General features: G+C 41.5%; 1 protein-coding gene and 1 pseudogene across 2 annotated transcripts in view; both read right to left on the bottom strand.

Moving 5' to 3' along the window:
* The window catches only part of LOC309349256 (uncharacterized protein), a 224951-nt gene that overhangs the window by 201325 nt on the left and 4975 nt on the right, over window positions 1-18651 (bottom strand). The window contains exons 3-4 of the mRNA XM_081875001.1: window positions 10306-12763; window positions 2679-5093 (exon numbers count right to left, since the gene is read on the bottom strand). Coding sequence (XP_081731127.1) covers window positions 2679-5093; window positions 10306-12763 — 4873 coding nt within the window. The remainder of the gene's footprint in view (window positions 1-2678; window positions 5094-10305; window positions 12764-18651) is intronic.
* On the bottom strand, window positions 15535-18550 carry LOC309347823 (protocadherin gamma-B1 pseudogene; annotated as a pseudogene). Its single transcript has one exon. The product of its transcript is annotated as a protocadherin gamma-B1 pseudogene (transcript).

The following is an 18651-nucleotide window of genomic DNA, read 5'->3' on the forward strand; positions in this document are numbered from 1 at the left end:
AGTCTCCTCACAGCCAGACTCCTGCCAGGCAGAGCCTGGCCACATCAATTATACCATTGTGTATTCACTTCTGTCCTCATGGAACACCTGTCATCCCATGATGACTGCTGTTCTACCATACATAGTTCTCTTCAAACAATCAGCAACACAGAGTGGGAGACGGTGCTGATTTCTCCCCTACATCATACACAAGAAGGGACATGTGAGACAAGTATTTTATGTATGATGCCTTCTTTAAGGAAATGTCCCCCTTTTTCAGAAGGCAAGAATTATGCAAATACAGTGGTGCCTCGCAAAACGAAAAGAATCCGTTCCGCGAGTCTCTTCGTCTAGCAGTTTTTTTGTCTTGCGAAGCAAGCCCATTGACGGCTTAGTGGATTAGCGCTATTAGCGGCTTTTAGCGGCTTATCAGTTTAGCGGATAAGCAGATAAACGGCTTAGTGGCTTAGAAAAGGGGGGGAGGGGAAAAACCCGCAGGAACTCGCAAGACATTTTCGTCTTGCGAAGCAAGCTCATAGGAAATTTGTTTTGCGAAGCACCTCCAAAACGGAAAACCCTTTTGTCTAGCGGGTTTTCCGTCTTGCGAGGCATCCGTCTTCCGGGGCACCACTGTAAGCCCATGGCATGCATAGTCCTCACAATGGAGGATCTGCATCACACTTTTTCTTACATTCATGTTGGAGAGGATGGGACAAAATCTTTTCATTGCAACTTTAATCAACAGCATAGACGATGTGCCCTTAAGATGAATGTTGGCTAAATTCATTGCCCTCTGAAACAATTAACTTGCTGCTGCTCTCTGCTGCCAACACTATATATATATATAAAATAGGAAAGGTAAAGATCTACCATTGAATATGTTTCCTGTTCTGTATGGAGAGAGCCAACAAGGTTTCCCTAAGGACCTGGACTAAAACAAGTTGCACTATTTATAAAACAAATTATGTTTCATAACTATTAAAAGTACAATATATTACATTATCTGCAATGTGCCTTGTATCCATAGCACAAAAATCTCTACGTGTGCATTATTCTTTTAAATATTTTCTTTTTGTAACAGAAAAAACACTAAAAGCCCAAAACTAACAGATGTGCATTTTATTAATGTGATCAAGAGGATTTACCACTTGCATTTACAATAATGAAAAGTAACTACTGTTAGCACTATTTTTGTCTGGTGTTCCAATAATCCCTAAATAATTCCCACTTTCTCTTAAACGTCAAACAATTTTGTGGGAATCCAAGCATCCTCCCAGCATACTTTTCATTGTGCAATTCACACATTAGTAGAACTTCAGGATAGTCCTTCTATGACATTGTCAGAAATGGTCACGCAAACAACTTCCCCAAATTTCAGCACGTTACCATTCATTGTTTTCCTTACAGGAACAAAAAACAAAAACCCCACATGCCTCATAAAATGTCCCCCAAATACATCAATTCTTGCCACTGTAGTGTGTTTACAACACCAACCATGAAAGCATATTTTAAATAGAAAAATATAAGCGACATGTCACCAAAGAGCACTGGAATCAAAACAGCTTACAGTCATGTGACAGAGGAGTAAAGAAACTTGCAATCACATTTCCAGTGATGCACCCATTGTAGCAGTGTGGAACTCCCTAGAAGAACACACCTTCGGCTGAAGCTGTTTTCATTCAAATTACGGGGAGAAGGCAACACACGACACCTTCTCTGGGGTTCAAAATTCTACCCGTACCTTACACTGGAAATCCTATTTAAGTAGAAAATACCCCCCCCCCAAGCCATTTGTGTGTTGCTGCTGTAGTTAAATAGCGGGTGAAGGTTGCAAATTACAGCGAGCATTATGCAACCAATCTTACAATACAATTGCTTGTAAATTTCTTCCCAGAGTCTCCTTACCATTGAATCTCCTCATTTTATCATGCTAAAATATACCAACAGCCAAAATAACTCAGCCAATAAAAGGGTTAAGTAAATTCATTGTTACTTTTTTAAAAAGGTATTGTAGCAATGAGAATCTCAGTATCAGCTTATTGGTGGGCAGTTGGGTATGTAGTGGAAAGAGGTTACTGGATGAAAGATGGGAATGAACACTTACTTGTCATAGGATACTTGGCCCTAGTTTTCATGGAGGCAGCATAACTAAGCTTACCAGTAGCAAGGCAGGTGAGGGCTCACATTTATATACTTATTTATTGATACAGGTTTTTTAAAGAGTCTTAAAAATATGAAATAAAAGCCAAATACAACATACTAAGTTAAAACAATTAAGAATGCATTAAATCAATCTCACAGGAACTCACATGCTGAAGCCTTGTTCAAAGCGGGAGGAGATGAATACACCTCCACATGAAAATAGGTTGAGCCTAGCCTTCTCCTATACATCTCCCATGCATGATAGTTTTCAATTTGTAGGGAACTATAGATGTGCAAAAGGTTTTGTGAGCCTCCACCAGCAGTCCAAAATAAGAGACAAAGACTGATCATCTGATGCATCAAGATAAAGATTTGTTGAAAGAAGATACTTCACAGAAGGATCACATATAAAGTAATAACTAAAAGAAGGCGGGCTGAAAGGAAAAGAAAGAAGACTGACATAGTTCTGAATATAATGAGAAAGCAGAGGCAGATGGGAAATATATTCTGATATTAACAAAACAAAAAAGCATGTTAATCTAAAATTGTTTGCTCACCTGGACTACGATTAAGCCTTCATTGTTCAAGTTTAAATCTTCACCAGGTAGGATTGGATCCTTTGCCTCACAAGCTTCTTTATTGCTCAGAGTATTGGAATAATTTGCCTTTCTAGAGTCTGTAGTGAGAGAAACCTCCTGGCAGTAGGAGTGCAGAAATGCTCGGACTCCGTCAATCCCCACAAACTGTGAGATAGGAGCACCACTGAAATTCACACTCCCCGTCTCAAGCAGCTGAGAATTTCTCCATCTGTGCAACCTGACAGCCAGTAACACGAGGAGGAAGATGAAGAACAAGCAGGAGACAAAAGCCACTGCAAGGACCAGGTAGAAGGTGAGGTCAGACGGAGGCTCTACAGGAGCTGAGATGCTGCTCAGGTCTGAGAGGATTGCAGGGATGGTGTCAGCCAGCACCACAGTCAGAGTGGCTGAAGCAGAGAGAGGTGGCTGCCCATTGTCCTTGACTAAAACCACCAGGCTTTGCTTGAGGGCATCTTTCTCCAGAAAGAAGCGGGCTGTCCTGATCTCTCCCGTGTGGAGCCCCAGAGTGAAGAGCCCTGGCTCGGTGGCCTTGATCAGCTGGTAGGAGAGCCAGGCATTCTGGCCAGAGTCCGCATCCACGGCCACCACCTTAGTGACCAGGTAGCCTGGCTCAGAGGAGCGAGGGGCCAGCTCTATCCCTGTGGAACCATCAGTGGGAGGGGAGGGGTACAGGATTTGGGGAGCACTGTCATTCTGGTCCAGGATGAAGAGAGTGACTGAGACGTTAGAGCTGAGTGGTGGAGAACCTCCATCTTGAGCCTTTACACGGAACCGAATGTCTCGAAACTCTTCATAATCAAAGGAGGTCAGAGCATATATAACCCCTGTCTCAGAGTTAATGGACAGGTAAGAGGAGAGGCGGGAGTCACTTCTTTGGTCATCAGTGATGGAATATGTTATTCTGGCATTTTCTTCCCAGTCAAGATCATTTGCTCTTAAAGAAGAGACCATGGCTCCTCTTTGGTTATTCTCAACAAAATAGAAAGTATAGTCTGTTTTTTCAAAGAGGGGTGGGTTGTCATTTGTGTCTAAAACATGAAGTGTGATAACTGTGACTGTAGAAAGAGGGGGGACTCCATGGTCAGTAACAGTGACAGTAATATTGAAGACTGACACCTGTTCCCTGTCAAGGGCACCAACAGTCACCAAACTGTAAAAGTTATCCATGGACTTCTTTAGCTGGAAAGGGAGGTTGCTAGGGATTGAACATGTGATTTCCCCATTGATTCCTGAATCTCGGTCTTGGACATTTAAAATGGCAATTACCGTTTGGGATGGTGAACTTTCAAGTATGGTGTTGGTGGCAAAGGTAACTGATAATTGAGGTGCATTGTCATTCAAATCCATAACAGATATCACAATTTTTGATTTGTCACTCAGGCCTCCTCCATCTTTGGCTTGTATCTCAAATGCATATAAAGATGATTCCTCATAATCAAGATTCCCAATAAGGATGATTTCACCTGTTGTGGAATTTAATAGAAATATTTGGGAGTCGCGCTTTGTAATTTCTTGGAAAGAGTATTTAATGTCTCCATTGATTCCTTCATCCATATCAGTCGCTCTCACTGTCAAAAGTGTGGACCACTTGGGAATATTCTCATTGACACTCACTTCATAGAGAGGTTGGCTGAAAAATGGTGCATTGTCATTTGCATCAAGGACAGCGATGTGGATTTGTAATGTGCCAGATTTGATAGGATCACCTCCATCAGTAGCTGTGAGAAGCAAATCGTAAGATGATTGTTCCTCTCTGTCCAGTGACTTTTCCAACACAAGTTCAACAAGTCTGGCACCATTTTCTTTTGTTTGCACATGCAAAGCAAAATTGCTACTGCCTGTGAGTTGATAGGTCTGCACTGAATTTGTCCCCCAATCTGGATCTTGAGCTTTGGGTAGAGGGATCTGGAATCCAGGTATAGATGCCTCACTGATTTTCAGCTCCTGTTCCCATAGAGGGAAGTGGGGAGCATTATCATTTATATCCGTAATTTCCACTTCAATTCCATAAAGCTTCAATTTGCTTTCAACAAGAACCTGAAACTTCAACATACATTTCTCTGCCTCTCTGCAGATTTCCTCTCTATCTATTCTCTCAGATATCTGCAAATGGCCATTGTTGGCATTCAAAGAAAAGTACTGAATCATACCTACAGGAGACACAATGCGGAGTCCATGGTTTGGGAGCTGCTTGCCATCCATTCCCAGGTCCTTTGCAATATTCCCCACGGAAGAGCCTTTGTGCATCTCTTCTGGAATGGAGTAGTGGATCTGACCAGAAACTGCCTTCCAATAAAACATCATGAAAAGGCACTGGAAAATTCCCTTTCTGCAATTCCACAGCCTCTGAATTCCTTCCATTCTTGCAGCAGGTTAAAGACCCTTAGATTTTTGTTCAAATGATACTGTATCCAACTCTTTTCTAAGGAAAATTCACTTCCATTTCTTCTTTACACTGACAAGCAGCTTGTTCCTTCAGATATTTTGTGTTTGTGTTTAACGGAAAGGCAACTTCAACTGGGCAGGATTTCACATTTCTTCTCCATTCTGGTCAACAGTGACACCCAGAGGATCAAGCCCAAACTGCAAAAACTTCAGATATAGCTAGGATAACTATTCTTTTCCCTTAGAATTTACGCACTAAGGATAAATAAGAGTGACGACTTTTGTTGCTGTAATCAAATTGAAAGGGAGCAGGAAAGACAAGTGTGTTTAGGGTTCCTGCCCTGCCCCATTACTGGAATTTCTGGAATAAATGTTATGGATCTTTCTCAGCAATGTTTTCTGCTCACTTTTCTCTAGATTTTTTCTTGATGTAGAAACAACACTAGTAAACCACCAGTACATCCTTGTGACCTCTGACACTTCACTCCTCTCAGCTCCTATTTGTTCATTCACATCTCTACGCTGTTCACCTTCAAACTGAATATTTATTTTTTGGTACATGTTACATAAGCCCTACTGCAAGAAAATCAAACGTATCCAATCTTCAGGAAATCAGCCCTGAGTGCTCACTAGAAGGACAGATCCTGAAGCTGAGACTCCAATACTTTGGCCACCTCATGAGAAGAGAAGACTCCCTGGAAAAGACCCTGATGTTGGGAAAGATTGAGGGCACAAGGAGAAGGGGACGACAGAGGACGAGATGGTTGGACAGTGTTCTCGAAGCGACCAGCATGAGTCTGACCAAACTGCAGGAGGCAGTGGAAGACAGGTGTGCTTGGTGTGCTCTGGTCCATGGGGTCACGAAGAGTCAGACACGACTAAACGGCTAAACAACAACAACACGTAAGCCCTATTTGGGCATACACTGTCCAGACATGAGCAAACACCTGAGGAGAAATATGGAGTGCTTCTTAGTTCTTTCCTGTCCAGCATTTCATCTGTACACAATCCAGATCCCTCCATGAATTTGAGGACCAAGGTCTGAGGTGGGGAGCTTACTCTACTTGTAGGGGCCCCACACATGATATGGAACTTTGCACCATCATATTTTCTTTGCTTACACTTGAGGAGATTGTTCAAATAATGCTGTACTGGGTAGGAGATGCACATCATGAATGCTCCAGTTCAAATCAAACTCCAACCATGAGTTCATTAGTTGTCCTTGGGCAAGACTCCCTTCCTCCTCTCTCTGGTTGAATTCACGCAGCAGTTTCATCCGTTTCCCTGATGTTTCCCTAACTATTAATTTCTGCATTATATTTGAGTTTTCACATGGCATGAAATCCACTTCATTTCCATGTTATTTAATTGCAGGAAAAAATCCATTTGCTGCTTCGTTAAACCGGAAAATAGCAGGAGTAAAGTGATGAAATTTGGGGCTGTATACATGGGGGAATGAATACATGCACAGCTGTTGGTGGAATATTGGCAATGTTATCCAATGATGTTCATTGTTGCGTCACACCATGCACACTGGTGTGAATGAAATTTAGTGGAACATGATATATTGCTCATATATTGATATGCTGATATATTGGTCAAAAATATAAACATAACACAACTGGTACTGCAGTGTGAAAGGATCATTGGAAAACAGATTAGAGGCACTAGCGTTCTAGTCAGGAAAACTAATGCAATACTTTCCACATCTAAATGCAAATGTATCCTCTCTCCATCTCATCCACAATATGAGGAAAATAATGCTGATCTATCTTTCTGGGTTATTAAAGGGTTACAAGGGAATGTATATCAACTATTTTCTACACTAAAGTGCTCTATAAACACCAAGTTAGACTGTACAGTGCAAAGAAGGCCATGTCCTCCTTAATTTATTGCTCACATTGTGCCTAGAAGAAAATAAAGCCAAGACCAATGCTATTAAAGCCAATTATTATTACTACACCATACCACATTACAGAGATAAAAAGAAGCAGGAAGAAATTGGCGACACATGCAATGGGGTGGAGCTGTGGAGCCACCCTCCAACACTAGTGTTGTTGCTGGGACTTACCTGGTCAGGGCTGGGCTGACACAACTGTGTGGTTGGGGCTGTGCAGGTGCACCAGCAGCAGTGCTAAATGTTCCCACAGTTAAAAGCACATGACTCCAGCCTCACTCTGCCCCATCCAGGTAGGCAACATTGTATGGGGGTGGGGGGTGAATTCACCAGCTGCCCACCACCATGCATGTCACTACTGCAGGTGGGTTACTTTCAATGGCAGCTTATGAGCTCATGTGTGACAATCAGTTGTCAAGCTCAGAACAAGCATTATTAAAAACTAGCATGTGATGACCTGTTAAACCTCCAATCATCTTTCTTGGAGATCTTGATCTTCTTCTGCTTCTTGTTCTACAAAATCAGCAGGACTAATAAAACTGCTATACTGAATTTGCTGAATGCTTTCCCCCAGAAGACAGAAAATCAAGCATCCGATCCACTAAGCAATGCCATAAAGGTTTCTTTCAAAATTAGTCTTCATCCTTCACTACAAAATATGCACTGGCAACAAAATTTTTGACACATTAGGAGCAATCCAGCATTAATGTATATGAAGCAGCAGATACAGGGCTGTGCAGCCATATGCCCTGGCCAGATTGCCTTTCCATGGGAAAGCATTCCCAGCCAAAGAGGTGAGAGAGGGCATCTAACATTGTTATGACTCAATAGTCATTTGTAACCTATGTTACTACAACATGGAAGCATGACTGGAGATGGTATAGGTAGAAATACTAGTCACATGCACACTCAGCTACATATATACTGTTGACCACAACTGTTCCAACTGGTCATAATTTCTAATCATACATTGCAAATGCTCTTAGCTGTTTTGACTGTTATGCAAAGGGGGAAAGAGATTTTGGGTTCATGATGCAGACATATTTGGGTCAGCATATAGGTCAATACAGGGACCCCTGTTTTTCCCTATTGCTCATTGCCTGTGTTTTGTCTTTCTAGTATATGGTTTTTGGAGGTGGGGAATTGATGCATTTTATATATTTATTTAAAATAATTATATAGTACCAGTCCCACACTCAAAGAGTATCTAGGTTGTGTATAATATTGATTTAAGACCATATAAGCACCAGTTCAATGCAATAATATGCATAATAAAGTACAGTATATAATACTGTTGTCAGCAACTTAGTGGAGTTGAACACCGATGGCCAGCAAATACTTGTTCACATAGATACATCTTTAAGTTGATGAAAACACTGCACCTCAATAATCTCAATAATCTCAATAATCATTTGTCACGTATGTTACTACAGCATGGAAGCATGACTGGAGATGGTATAGGTGGAAATACTAGCCACATGCACACTCACCTACATACATACTGTTGACCACAACTGTTCCAACTAGTCATAATTTCTAATCATACATTGCAAATGTTCTTAGCTGTTCTGACTGTTAAGGAAAGGAGGAATACTGTACTGATGCAGGTAATGAGACAACCAGGAATGCCTCCACTGAAGATCTTGGTGAACAGTTGAATTGATATGAGAACAATCATAATCTTGAACAATCTTTGCTAAGTTGTTTTAGAAAGGATGAGGTAAAATATTGGACAATTTAGGAGTGCTTCATTAATCTTTTTGTGACATATTGGCATAGTCTCCTTTGGGAAGTTGTGGACTCTCCTTCATTGGAGGTTTTTTTAGCAGAGGTTGGATGGCCATCTGCCATGGATGCTCTAGCTGAGATTCCTGCATTGCAGGGGGTTGGAGCAGATGACCCTTGGGTCCCTTGCAACTCTATGACTCCATGAGAGAAAGTCTAATTGCACCACTCATTGATCAGACAAAGGCTGTGCACGAGCTCTTTTCATTCTGCAACCAGCATGCAGTCACAGGACCTGAGGGGTGCTTGTATTATTGACAGCTTTCACCAATACTTCACCATATCATACATTGTGCTTTTCCAATCAGACCCAACTTTGTATGAGCTTTAATTTGTTTTAATCTATTCTGTTGTGATTTTAACTTTCTGTGTGCTTTAAATTATGGTTACCATTTAAAAAATATTATTTTATTCATTTTTAACAATATAAAAGTTTAATAATGTAGAACATTTCTATACTCTCAATCTGAAAAATACAAAAACACAGATCTCCATTGTTCGTTTAAAACTTCCTTGTCTCAAACCACAAAACAGGCTTTAATGTTCAATTTCCCTTCCCTTCTTCTTGAAGCCAAAAAGCAGCTCACACACTGAAAGTAATTTATCACCAGCTGATGGACAAATCTCCCTCAGTTATAAATTATAACAGTTCCAAACACAGTTAAGAAAGGGAGGCTTTTGCAGATCCCATACCCATCACAGCTCTTTCATGGCTTTGGGGCAAGATGTAAAGTCCTCAGCTCTCAAGTCACTTAACCCCCATCCGAGTTCCTAGAAGCTGACTGCTTCTTGGTCTCTTGACAACGGAAACAGCTTTTTCAAAGCACCAGAGATTAATCCCTTGTTCACTCTTTTTTCCAAAATGAATATGGGAGCCAAGACTTATGTCTGGCTATCATCAATCACCATGTAATTATCTCTGTTGGCCGACCGCCAACAAAAGATATTCAATCCACTATTTCCTTCCCCACAACACATAAAAAGCTCCCCACAAACTTCCTAATATTTAGTTTAATAATAAGGAGAAGTTTCCCAATAAATTGAAATTTTTCAAACTTCTTGAAGAATATGCAATGTAATATATTTTTATGTCTGTTTTTCTGGGTTTTTTTAAGAGATAACATTAAAATAGCTACATATTCAATTTTAATCATACTACGAAGGTAGGAAAGAAGGAAGGAAGGAAGAATAAGCACCGTCTCCACTCAAACATGCTACGACATCCTGTGGTCCGAGATTGTCACCCTAAGTCAGAATCCAAAAGTGCATCTGGATAATTCTGACTGAGGCTCCCCCCAACTTGCAATTTTGCCCTTCAACAACTGCTAAAAGGCCCATTCCATTAGCATGATCTGTAGCAGTAGCAGCTCAGTATACTCCCTACCTACTTCCCTGGTGACATGGCCTGAATTGTCTGGGTGCCAGTTTGATAACATCCACTGTTTACAATTAAACTCTCAAACAAGTGATAACACACCTAATTCCCTTAAAAAAGAAAAAAAAAGCAATATAACTCACCGTGCTGTCATTTTCCTTTTCAGAAATTAAATTGCCTCCACTGACCATCAAAGAAATGTCAGAGTTGCCATTGCAAAGGAGGTTCTCTGCTATTTGGACTGTGGGCTGCAGGAATGTCAGCTCATTCCTCCTGGATTCAGAGGACAGACAGACCTGGTAGGAATAAGGCAAAGTTCCGTCCTCATAATTGGGTGGGAATATGGCACCAGCCTTTGAGTGGGGGTCAGGAATAAAGCACTGAAGGAAAGTGGGGTTCCTTGACCTTCGAAGCTTCATCAGAATGGTCAGAATCACCGTCACCAGGAATAGAAAGGAAACCAAGGTCAAGGCCAATACCAAATAAAACTGTAGATCAGACTGATATTCTGAGTCATTTGGTTGGGAGTTAATTTCTGGAAGAGCCTCCTGGAAGTTCTCAGCAAACACCAGGCTCAACGTTGTGGTGGCTGAGAGAGGAGGATGCCCATTGTCCTTCACCAGGATGACCAGCCTCTGCTTCACAGCATCTCTTTCAAGTAATGCTCGGACTGTTTGCACCTCTCCTGTGTGGGAGCCAATGCTGAAGAGTGAGGGCTCTGTGGCCTGCAGGAGATGGAAGGAGAGCCAGGCATTGTGTCCCGAATCAGAGTCCACGGCCACCACCTTCGTCACCAGATAACCCGACTCAGCTGACCGAGGCACCATCTCAAAGAAAGGTGAGCCCTCTGTTGATTGTGAGGGGTACAGGATCTGCGGAGCGTTATCATTTCGATCCAAAACACATACTGTCACTGTGGCACTGCTATTGAGTGGTGGAGAACCTCCATCTTGGGCCTTCACTTGAATCTGAAACTCCCTGAATTGCTCATAGTCAAAGGAGCGTTGGGCATAGATGATCCCAGTCTCAGAGTTAATGGAGACATAGGAGGAGAGAGGCAGGTCCTTGATGTTGCTGTTAAGGATGGAGTAAGTGATTCTGGCATTGCGATCCAGATCTGGGTCAGAGGCCTTGATGTGGAAAATGGAAGCTCCAGATGGGTTGTTCTCTGGAATGTAGGCAGTGTAGGAAGATTTTTCAAAGGCTGGTGGGTTATCATTGATATCTGAGATCTGTATGGATATGGATTTTTGTGTGGACAGTGGAGGTGTTCCTTTGTCTGTTGCTGTGATTGTAATATTATACTCGGGAGTCATTTCTCCGTCAAGGGCACCATCTATGAGGAGCTTGAAATAATTATCCGAAGATGAGACTATCAGGAAAGGTACAAGTTCCTTCAGGTGACAGGTGACTTCTCCATTATCACCAGAATCCCTGTCCTGAACTTTAATGAGAGCAATCACAGCTCCAGATGTGACATCTTCCGGAACTGGGCTGGACACGGATGTAAGGATCACATCTGGAGCATTGTCATTCTCATCAAGAACCTCAATTTCTACTTTGCAATGTGCTGCCAATCCTCCTCCATCACTTGCCTGAATTATCATCACATAATATTGACTTTCTTCAAAATCAACACTTTCTATGAGTGCAATTGTTCCATCTCTGGGATCCAGATGAAACTTCTGCTTGGCTGTTTTTGGGATGTCACTGAAAGTATAAGTGATCTCAGCATATGACCCTTCATCACTGTCAGATGCTTTGACTTGAAGCACAGAGGTTCCTTTGGGTGCACTCTCCTTCAGGCTCACTTTATAGATTGTCTGGCTGAAAGCAGGGACATTGTCATTAATATCAATAACTGCAACCAATATTTTGGCTGTTCCGGTTTTTGGAGGTTCTCCACCATCCATGGCTGTAAGGACCATGTTATGCATTTGTTCCTTTTCCCTGTCCAGTTGTTTCTGCAATATTAATTCTGCATATTTGCCACCATCATTGCCAGCTTGAATTTCTAATTTGAAATATGGAGTTGAGCTCAATTGATAGTTCTGGAGGGAGTTTATTCCGATATCATCATCTTCAGCATTTCCAAGAGCAAATCGAGTTCCCAGCAGAGTAGACTCACTCAATTTAAGCTCAATATTTTCATTCTGGAAATGTGGGGCATTATCATTGATGTCCTGGATAAAAATATTTACGTGGAAAATATTCAAAGGATTGTGTGCCACAACTTCTAATTTGAGGACACAAGTGGATGATTTACCACAAATCTCTTCCCGGTCTATCCTCTCATTCACATACAGGTTGCCATTTTGTTCATTCAGATCAAAGAATTGCTTTTCTGAAGAAATACCAAGCTTGCGCTTTGACAGCTCTCTGAGATCCAACCCCAGATCTTTAGCAAGGTCCCCCACAAAGGAGCCCTGCTCTGCTTCCTCTGGAACTGAATACTGAACCTTCTCAGACACTACCTGGCAGCAGAACACAGACCAGAATATGAACAGAAACAGTACTTGCCTCTTGGTGATCTTCCTTGTTCTCTCTGCCTGCTTTAATTCCATCACATCCATTGTTGTTTCTGATTTCCTCCACCTTTCACTTCAATTTTCAAGACTCCCAGTACACTTAAGTGAGATAGTACTAATGTTGTTCTTTTTAGCTGATCCCTGGAAACAGAGATTTCCTTTCTCAAGCAGCTTTTAAAATAAAAGCTTTTCCTTTCTGCTCAGCTGAAGTGTTAAGAGAGAGAAACTGCTCCAAGAGTCTCAGAAATGCTGAGCCATGGCTGCTCCCACGTTGTCCAACAGTGACACTCTGAGTCCACATGGGGAACTGCTTTTACTTTTTCTATAATTCTACATAGATTTTTTCTCTAAACAAATTTCTTCTCCATCACTTGTGTGCATCCTCTTCACTTCCCAGTGCCTCACCATTCAGCATCATTGCTTTATTTTCTTTCTTTAAAAAGAAATAAAAAACCCCAAGAAAACCATAGGAATAGTAGAGAGGGGATGCCTGTTGGTGAGGCGGGCTCATCAGATATAGAAGGTTTGTTTTCAGAGCCGTCTAAAGAAATTGTGGTCTTCTAGATCATTTAAGGAGTGTAATTCCTTGTCAGGGTACACATGGTTTGTCAATGTCTCCTTTATTGGATCAGGAGGCAGTGGGGTCTACATTTGACATGCTCCCTGGCAGGAAGTGCCAGTTCTGTGCATGTTCAGGAACATCATTTCTGGTTTGAGGTTAGATAGGACTCTCCTAACGCTGCCCATTGACAGTTACTACCAGTACCCCACACAAAGGTGATTTTTTTTTACTTGAAAAGCGGAAGAAATGGCAGGGAGGTTTAGCTAATGGTACTGATGAACCCCATTTTACACTTGAAATTAATTCAAAGAAAACTGGGTCCTCACTAAACTAAAGTGATTAAAAAAGATGGTAGAGCTTATATTTAAAATCTTCTCATAGGACCTGGACTAAAGCTAGCTGCACTCTTTATAAAAGAGATATCATGTAATACATTACAGTGGTACCTCCGGATGCGAACGGGATCTGTTTCAGAGCCCCGTTTGCATCCTGAATAGAATGTAAGACGCGACGGCACGTCTGCGTGTGCGTGGGTCGCGTTTTTTCACTTCTGCACATGCGCGTGACATCTTTTTGAGTTTCTGCGCATGTTCGAGTGGCAAAACCTGGAAGTAACACGTTCCATTACTTCCGGGTTGCCACGGAGCGCAACCCGAAAGCGCTCAACCAGAAGCACATTCAACCTGAGGCATGACTGTACTATGTTATTTGCTATCTGTCTTTCATCCAGTTCAAACATAGCATTTATATCTCTATACTTTTGCATAATTCCATTTAAAAAGTTTCTGTAAAAGAATAAAATACTGAAAGACCAAACTAACCAATGTGCATTTGATTAATGTGATCAAAATATTTTACCACTTGTATTTACAATAATGTAATGCAACTATTTCAAGCACCATTTTTTCTCCAAGTGTTCAAAATATTACCGGTAAATCATTTCCAGTTTCTCTTTAACCGTCATACAATTTTGTGTGAATCAAAGAATTCTCACCCCATCAGCTCCAATGCAGTTTTGATTCTGCAATGAACGTACTTCCAGGACATTGTCACAAATGGTCACCCCAACAATATCTCCAAAGTTCAGCCTCTACCAGCTACAGCTGTTTCAATAACTTGGCACAAACCTTATAATGTTGCTTGGGGACATCTCTCTAACCAAGGACAGTTTTCTTGTGAGTTTCTTAATAGGGTCAGAAGCACATCCCACAAATAAGTGTTTTCCAGCTTGGGATGTTTGGACATTGTCAAGCACTCTTCTTCTGACACCACAGACACATATATTTTCTGGGATTCAAAATTCTACCTCTACCAAACAGTGGAAATCTCATTGGGGTAGAAACAGCCCACCCCCCCACCCCTTCCAAAGAATTAGTGTGTTGCTGAAGGTTCCAAGTTGTAAGGAAAATAATGCAATCAATCTTACATAATATTGCTTGCATTTTTAATTTGCTTTAATTTGTATTAATCTATTCTGTTGTGATTTTAACTTTCTGTGTGTTTTGAATTATGGTTGTCATTTTAAAAATATTATTTTTATTCATTTTTAATAATATAAAAGTTTAACAATGTAGAACATTTATATACTCTCAATCTAAAAAATACAAAAATACAGATTTCCATTGTTAAAACTGGACAAATCTCCCTCAGTTATAAATTATAACTGTCCCCAAAAAAATTAAGAAAGGGAGACCTTTGCAGATCCCATACCCGTCACGGCTCTTACATGGCTTTAAGGCAAGATGTAAAGTCCTCAGCTCTCAAGTTGCTTAACCCCCATCGGAGTTCCTAGGAGCTGACTGCTTCTTGGTCTCTTGACAACAGAAAACAGCTTATTCAAAGCACCAGGGATTAATCTCTTATTCACTCTTTCCCCCAAAATGAATATGGGAGCCAAGATTTATGTCTGGCTATCATCAATCACCATGTAATTATCTCTGCTGGCAGACTGTCAACAAAAGATGTTCAATCTGCTATTTCTTCCCCATAACACATAAAAAACTCTCCACAAACTTCCTAATATTTAGTTTGATATTAAGGAATTTTTTGCCAATAACTAACAATTTTGCAAACTTCTTGAAGCATATACTATGTAGGATGTTTTTGTGTTTGTTCTTGCATATACTGTATCTTTTTAAAGAGAGAACATTAAAACATATTCAAATTTAGTCATGCTGGAAAGAAAGAAAGAAAGAAAGAAAGAAAGAAAGAAAGAAAGAAAGAAAGAAAACAATTTAGCACTGTCTCCAGTCAAATGTGCTATGCTGTGGTCCTAGATCATCACCCTAAGTCAGCATGAAGATAGGCATCTAGATAATTCAGACTGAGGCTTCCACAATTTGCAGTTTTCTCCCTCAACAACTGCTGAAAAATCCATCCCATTAGGTTGCTCTGTAGCAGTAGCAGCTCAGTATACTCCCTACCTACTTCCCTGGTGACATGGCCTGAATTGTCTGGGGTGCCAGTTTGATAACACCCACTGTTTACAATTAAACTCTCAAACAAGTGATAACACACCTAATTCCCTTAAAAAAGAAAAAAAAGAATGCAATATAACTCACCGTGCTGTCATTTTCCTTTTCAGAAATTAAATTGCCTCCACTGACCATCAAAGAAATGTCAGAGTTGCCATTGCAAAGGAGGTTCTCTGCTATTTGGACTGTGGGCTGCAGGAATGTCAGCTCATTCCTCCTGGATTCAGAGGACAGACAGACCTGGTAGGAATAAGGCAAAGTTCCGTCCTCATAATTGGGTGGGAATATGGCGCCAGCCTTTGAGTGGGGGTCAGGAATAAAGCACTGAAGGAAAGTGGGCTTTCTTGACCTTCGAAGCTTCATCAGAATGGTCAGAATCACCGTCACCAGGAACAGAAAGGAAACCAAGGTCAAGGCCAATACCAAATAAAACTGTAGATCAGACTGATACTCTGAGTCATTTGGTTGGGAGTTCATTTCTGGAAGAGCCTCCTGGAAGTTCTCAGCAAACACCAGGCTCAAAGTTGTGGTGGCTGAGAGAGGAGGATGCCCATTGTCCTTCACCAGGATGACCAGCCTCTGCTTCACAGCATCTCTCTCAAGTAATGCTCGGACTGTTTGCACCTCTCCTGTGTGGGAGCCAATGCTGAAGAGTGAGGGCTCTGTGGCCTGCAGGAGATGGAAGGAGAGCCAGGCATTGTGTCCCGAATCAGAGTCCACGGCCACCACCTTCGTCACCAGATAACCCAACTCAGCTGACCGAGGCACCATCTCAAAGAAAGGTGAGCCCTCTGTTGATTGTGAGGGGTACAGGATCTGCGGAGCGTTATCATTTCGATCCAAAACACATACTGTCACTGTGGCACTGCTATTGAGTGGTGGAGAACCTCCATCTTGGGCCTTCACTTGAATCTGAAACTCCCTGAATTGCTCATAGTCAAAGGAGCGTTGGGCATAGATGATCCCAGTCTCAGAGTTAATGGAGACATAGGAGGAGAGAGGCAGGTCCTTGATGTTGCTGTTAAGGATGGAGTAAATGATTCTGGCATTGCGATCCAGATCTGGGTCTGAGGCCTTGATGTGGAAAATTGAAGCTCCAGATGGGTTGTTCTCTGGAATGTAGGCAGTGTAGGAAGATTTTTCAAAGGCTGGTGGGTTATCATTGATATCTGAGATCTGTATTGATATGGATTTGTGTGTGGAGAGTGGAGGGGTGCCTTTGTCTGTTGCTGTGATTGTAATATTATACTCGGGAGTCCTTTCTCTGTCAAGAGCACCATCTATGAGGAGCTTGAAGTAATTACTTGAAGATGATACTATCAGGAAAGGTACAAGTTCCTTCAGGTGACAGGTGACTTCTCCATTATCCCCAGAATCCCTGTCCTGAACTTTAATGAGAGCAATCACAGCTCCAGATGTGACATCTTCTGGAACTGGGCTGGACACGGATGTAAGGATCACATCTGGAGCATTGTCATTCTCATCAAGAACCTCAATTTCCACATTGCAATGTGCCACCAATCCTCCTCCATCACTTGCCTGAATTATCATCACATATTTTTGTCTGTCCTCAAAATCAACACTTTCTATGAGTGTGATTGTTCCATCTCTGGGATCCAGATGAAACTTCTGCTTGGCTGTTTTTGGGATGTCACTGAAAGTGTAAGTGATCTCAGCATTTGACCCTTCATCGCTGTCAGATGCTTTGACTTGAAGCACAGAGGTTCCTTTGGGTGCACTCTCCTTCAGGCTCACTTTATAGATTGTTTGGGTGAAAACAGGGGCATTGTCATTAGTATCAATAACTGCAACCAATATTTTGGCTGTTCCGGTTTTTGGAGGTTCTCCACCATCCATGGCTGTAAGGACCATGTTATGCATCTGTTCCTTTTCCCTGTCCAATTGTTTCTGCAATATTAATTCTGCATATTTGCCACCATCATTGCCAGCTTGAATTTCTAGTTTGAAATATGGAGTTGAGCTCAATTGATAGTTCTGGAGGGAGTTTATTCCGATATCATCATCTTCAGCATTTCCAAGAGCAAATCGAGTTCCCGGCAGAGTAGACTCACTCAATTTAAGCTCAATATTTTCATTCTGGAAATGTGGAGCATTGTCATTAATGTCCTGAATTAAAATATTTACGTGGAAAATATTCAAAGGATTGTGTGCCACAACTTCTAATTCGAGGACACAAGTGGATGATTCCCCACAAATCTCTTCCCGGTCTATCCTCTCATTCACATACAGGTTGCCATTTTGTTCATTCAGATCAAAGAATTGCTTTTCTGAAGAAATACCAAGCTTGCGCTTTGACAGCTCTCTGAGATCCAACCCCAGATCCTTAGCAAGGTTCCCCACAAAGGAGCCCTGCTCTGCTTCCTCTGGAACTGAATATTGAACTTGCTCAGACCCCACCTGGCAGAAGAACACAGACCAGAATATGAACAGAAACAGTACTTGCCTCCTGATGATCTTCCTTGTTTTCTCTACCTGCTTTATTTCCATAACATCCATTGTTGTTTCTGATTTCCTCCTTCTTTTACTTCAGTTTTTAAGACTCCCAGTACACTTATTTGAGATAATAGAAATATTGTTCTTTTGAGATGATCTTTGGGAAACTGAGAGCTTTCCTTTCTCGAGCGGCTTTTAAAATAAAAGCTTTTCCTTTCTACTCAGCTGAAGTGTTAAGAGAGAGAAACTGCTCCAAGAGTCTCAGAAATGCTGAGCCATGGCTGCTTCCACGTTGTCCAACAGTGACACTCTGAGTCCACACGGGGAACTGTTTTTGCTATTTCTGTAATTCTACATGGAATTTTATCTCTAAAGTAGGGAATTGCTTGTAATACAAGTTCACCTTTAAATGCAATCAGAAACAAATTTCTTCTCCACTTGTGTGCACCCTCTTCGCTTCCCAGTGCCTCA

The sequence above is a fragment of the Podarcis erhardii genome, assembly GCF_964252035.2.
Source record: "Podarcis erhardii genome assembly, chromosome: 8".
NCBI lineage: Eukaryota > Metazoa > Chordata > Lepidosauria > Squamata > Lacertidae > Podarcis > Podarcis erhardii.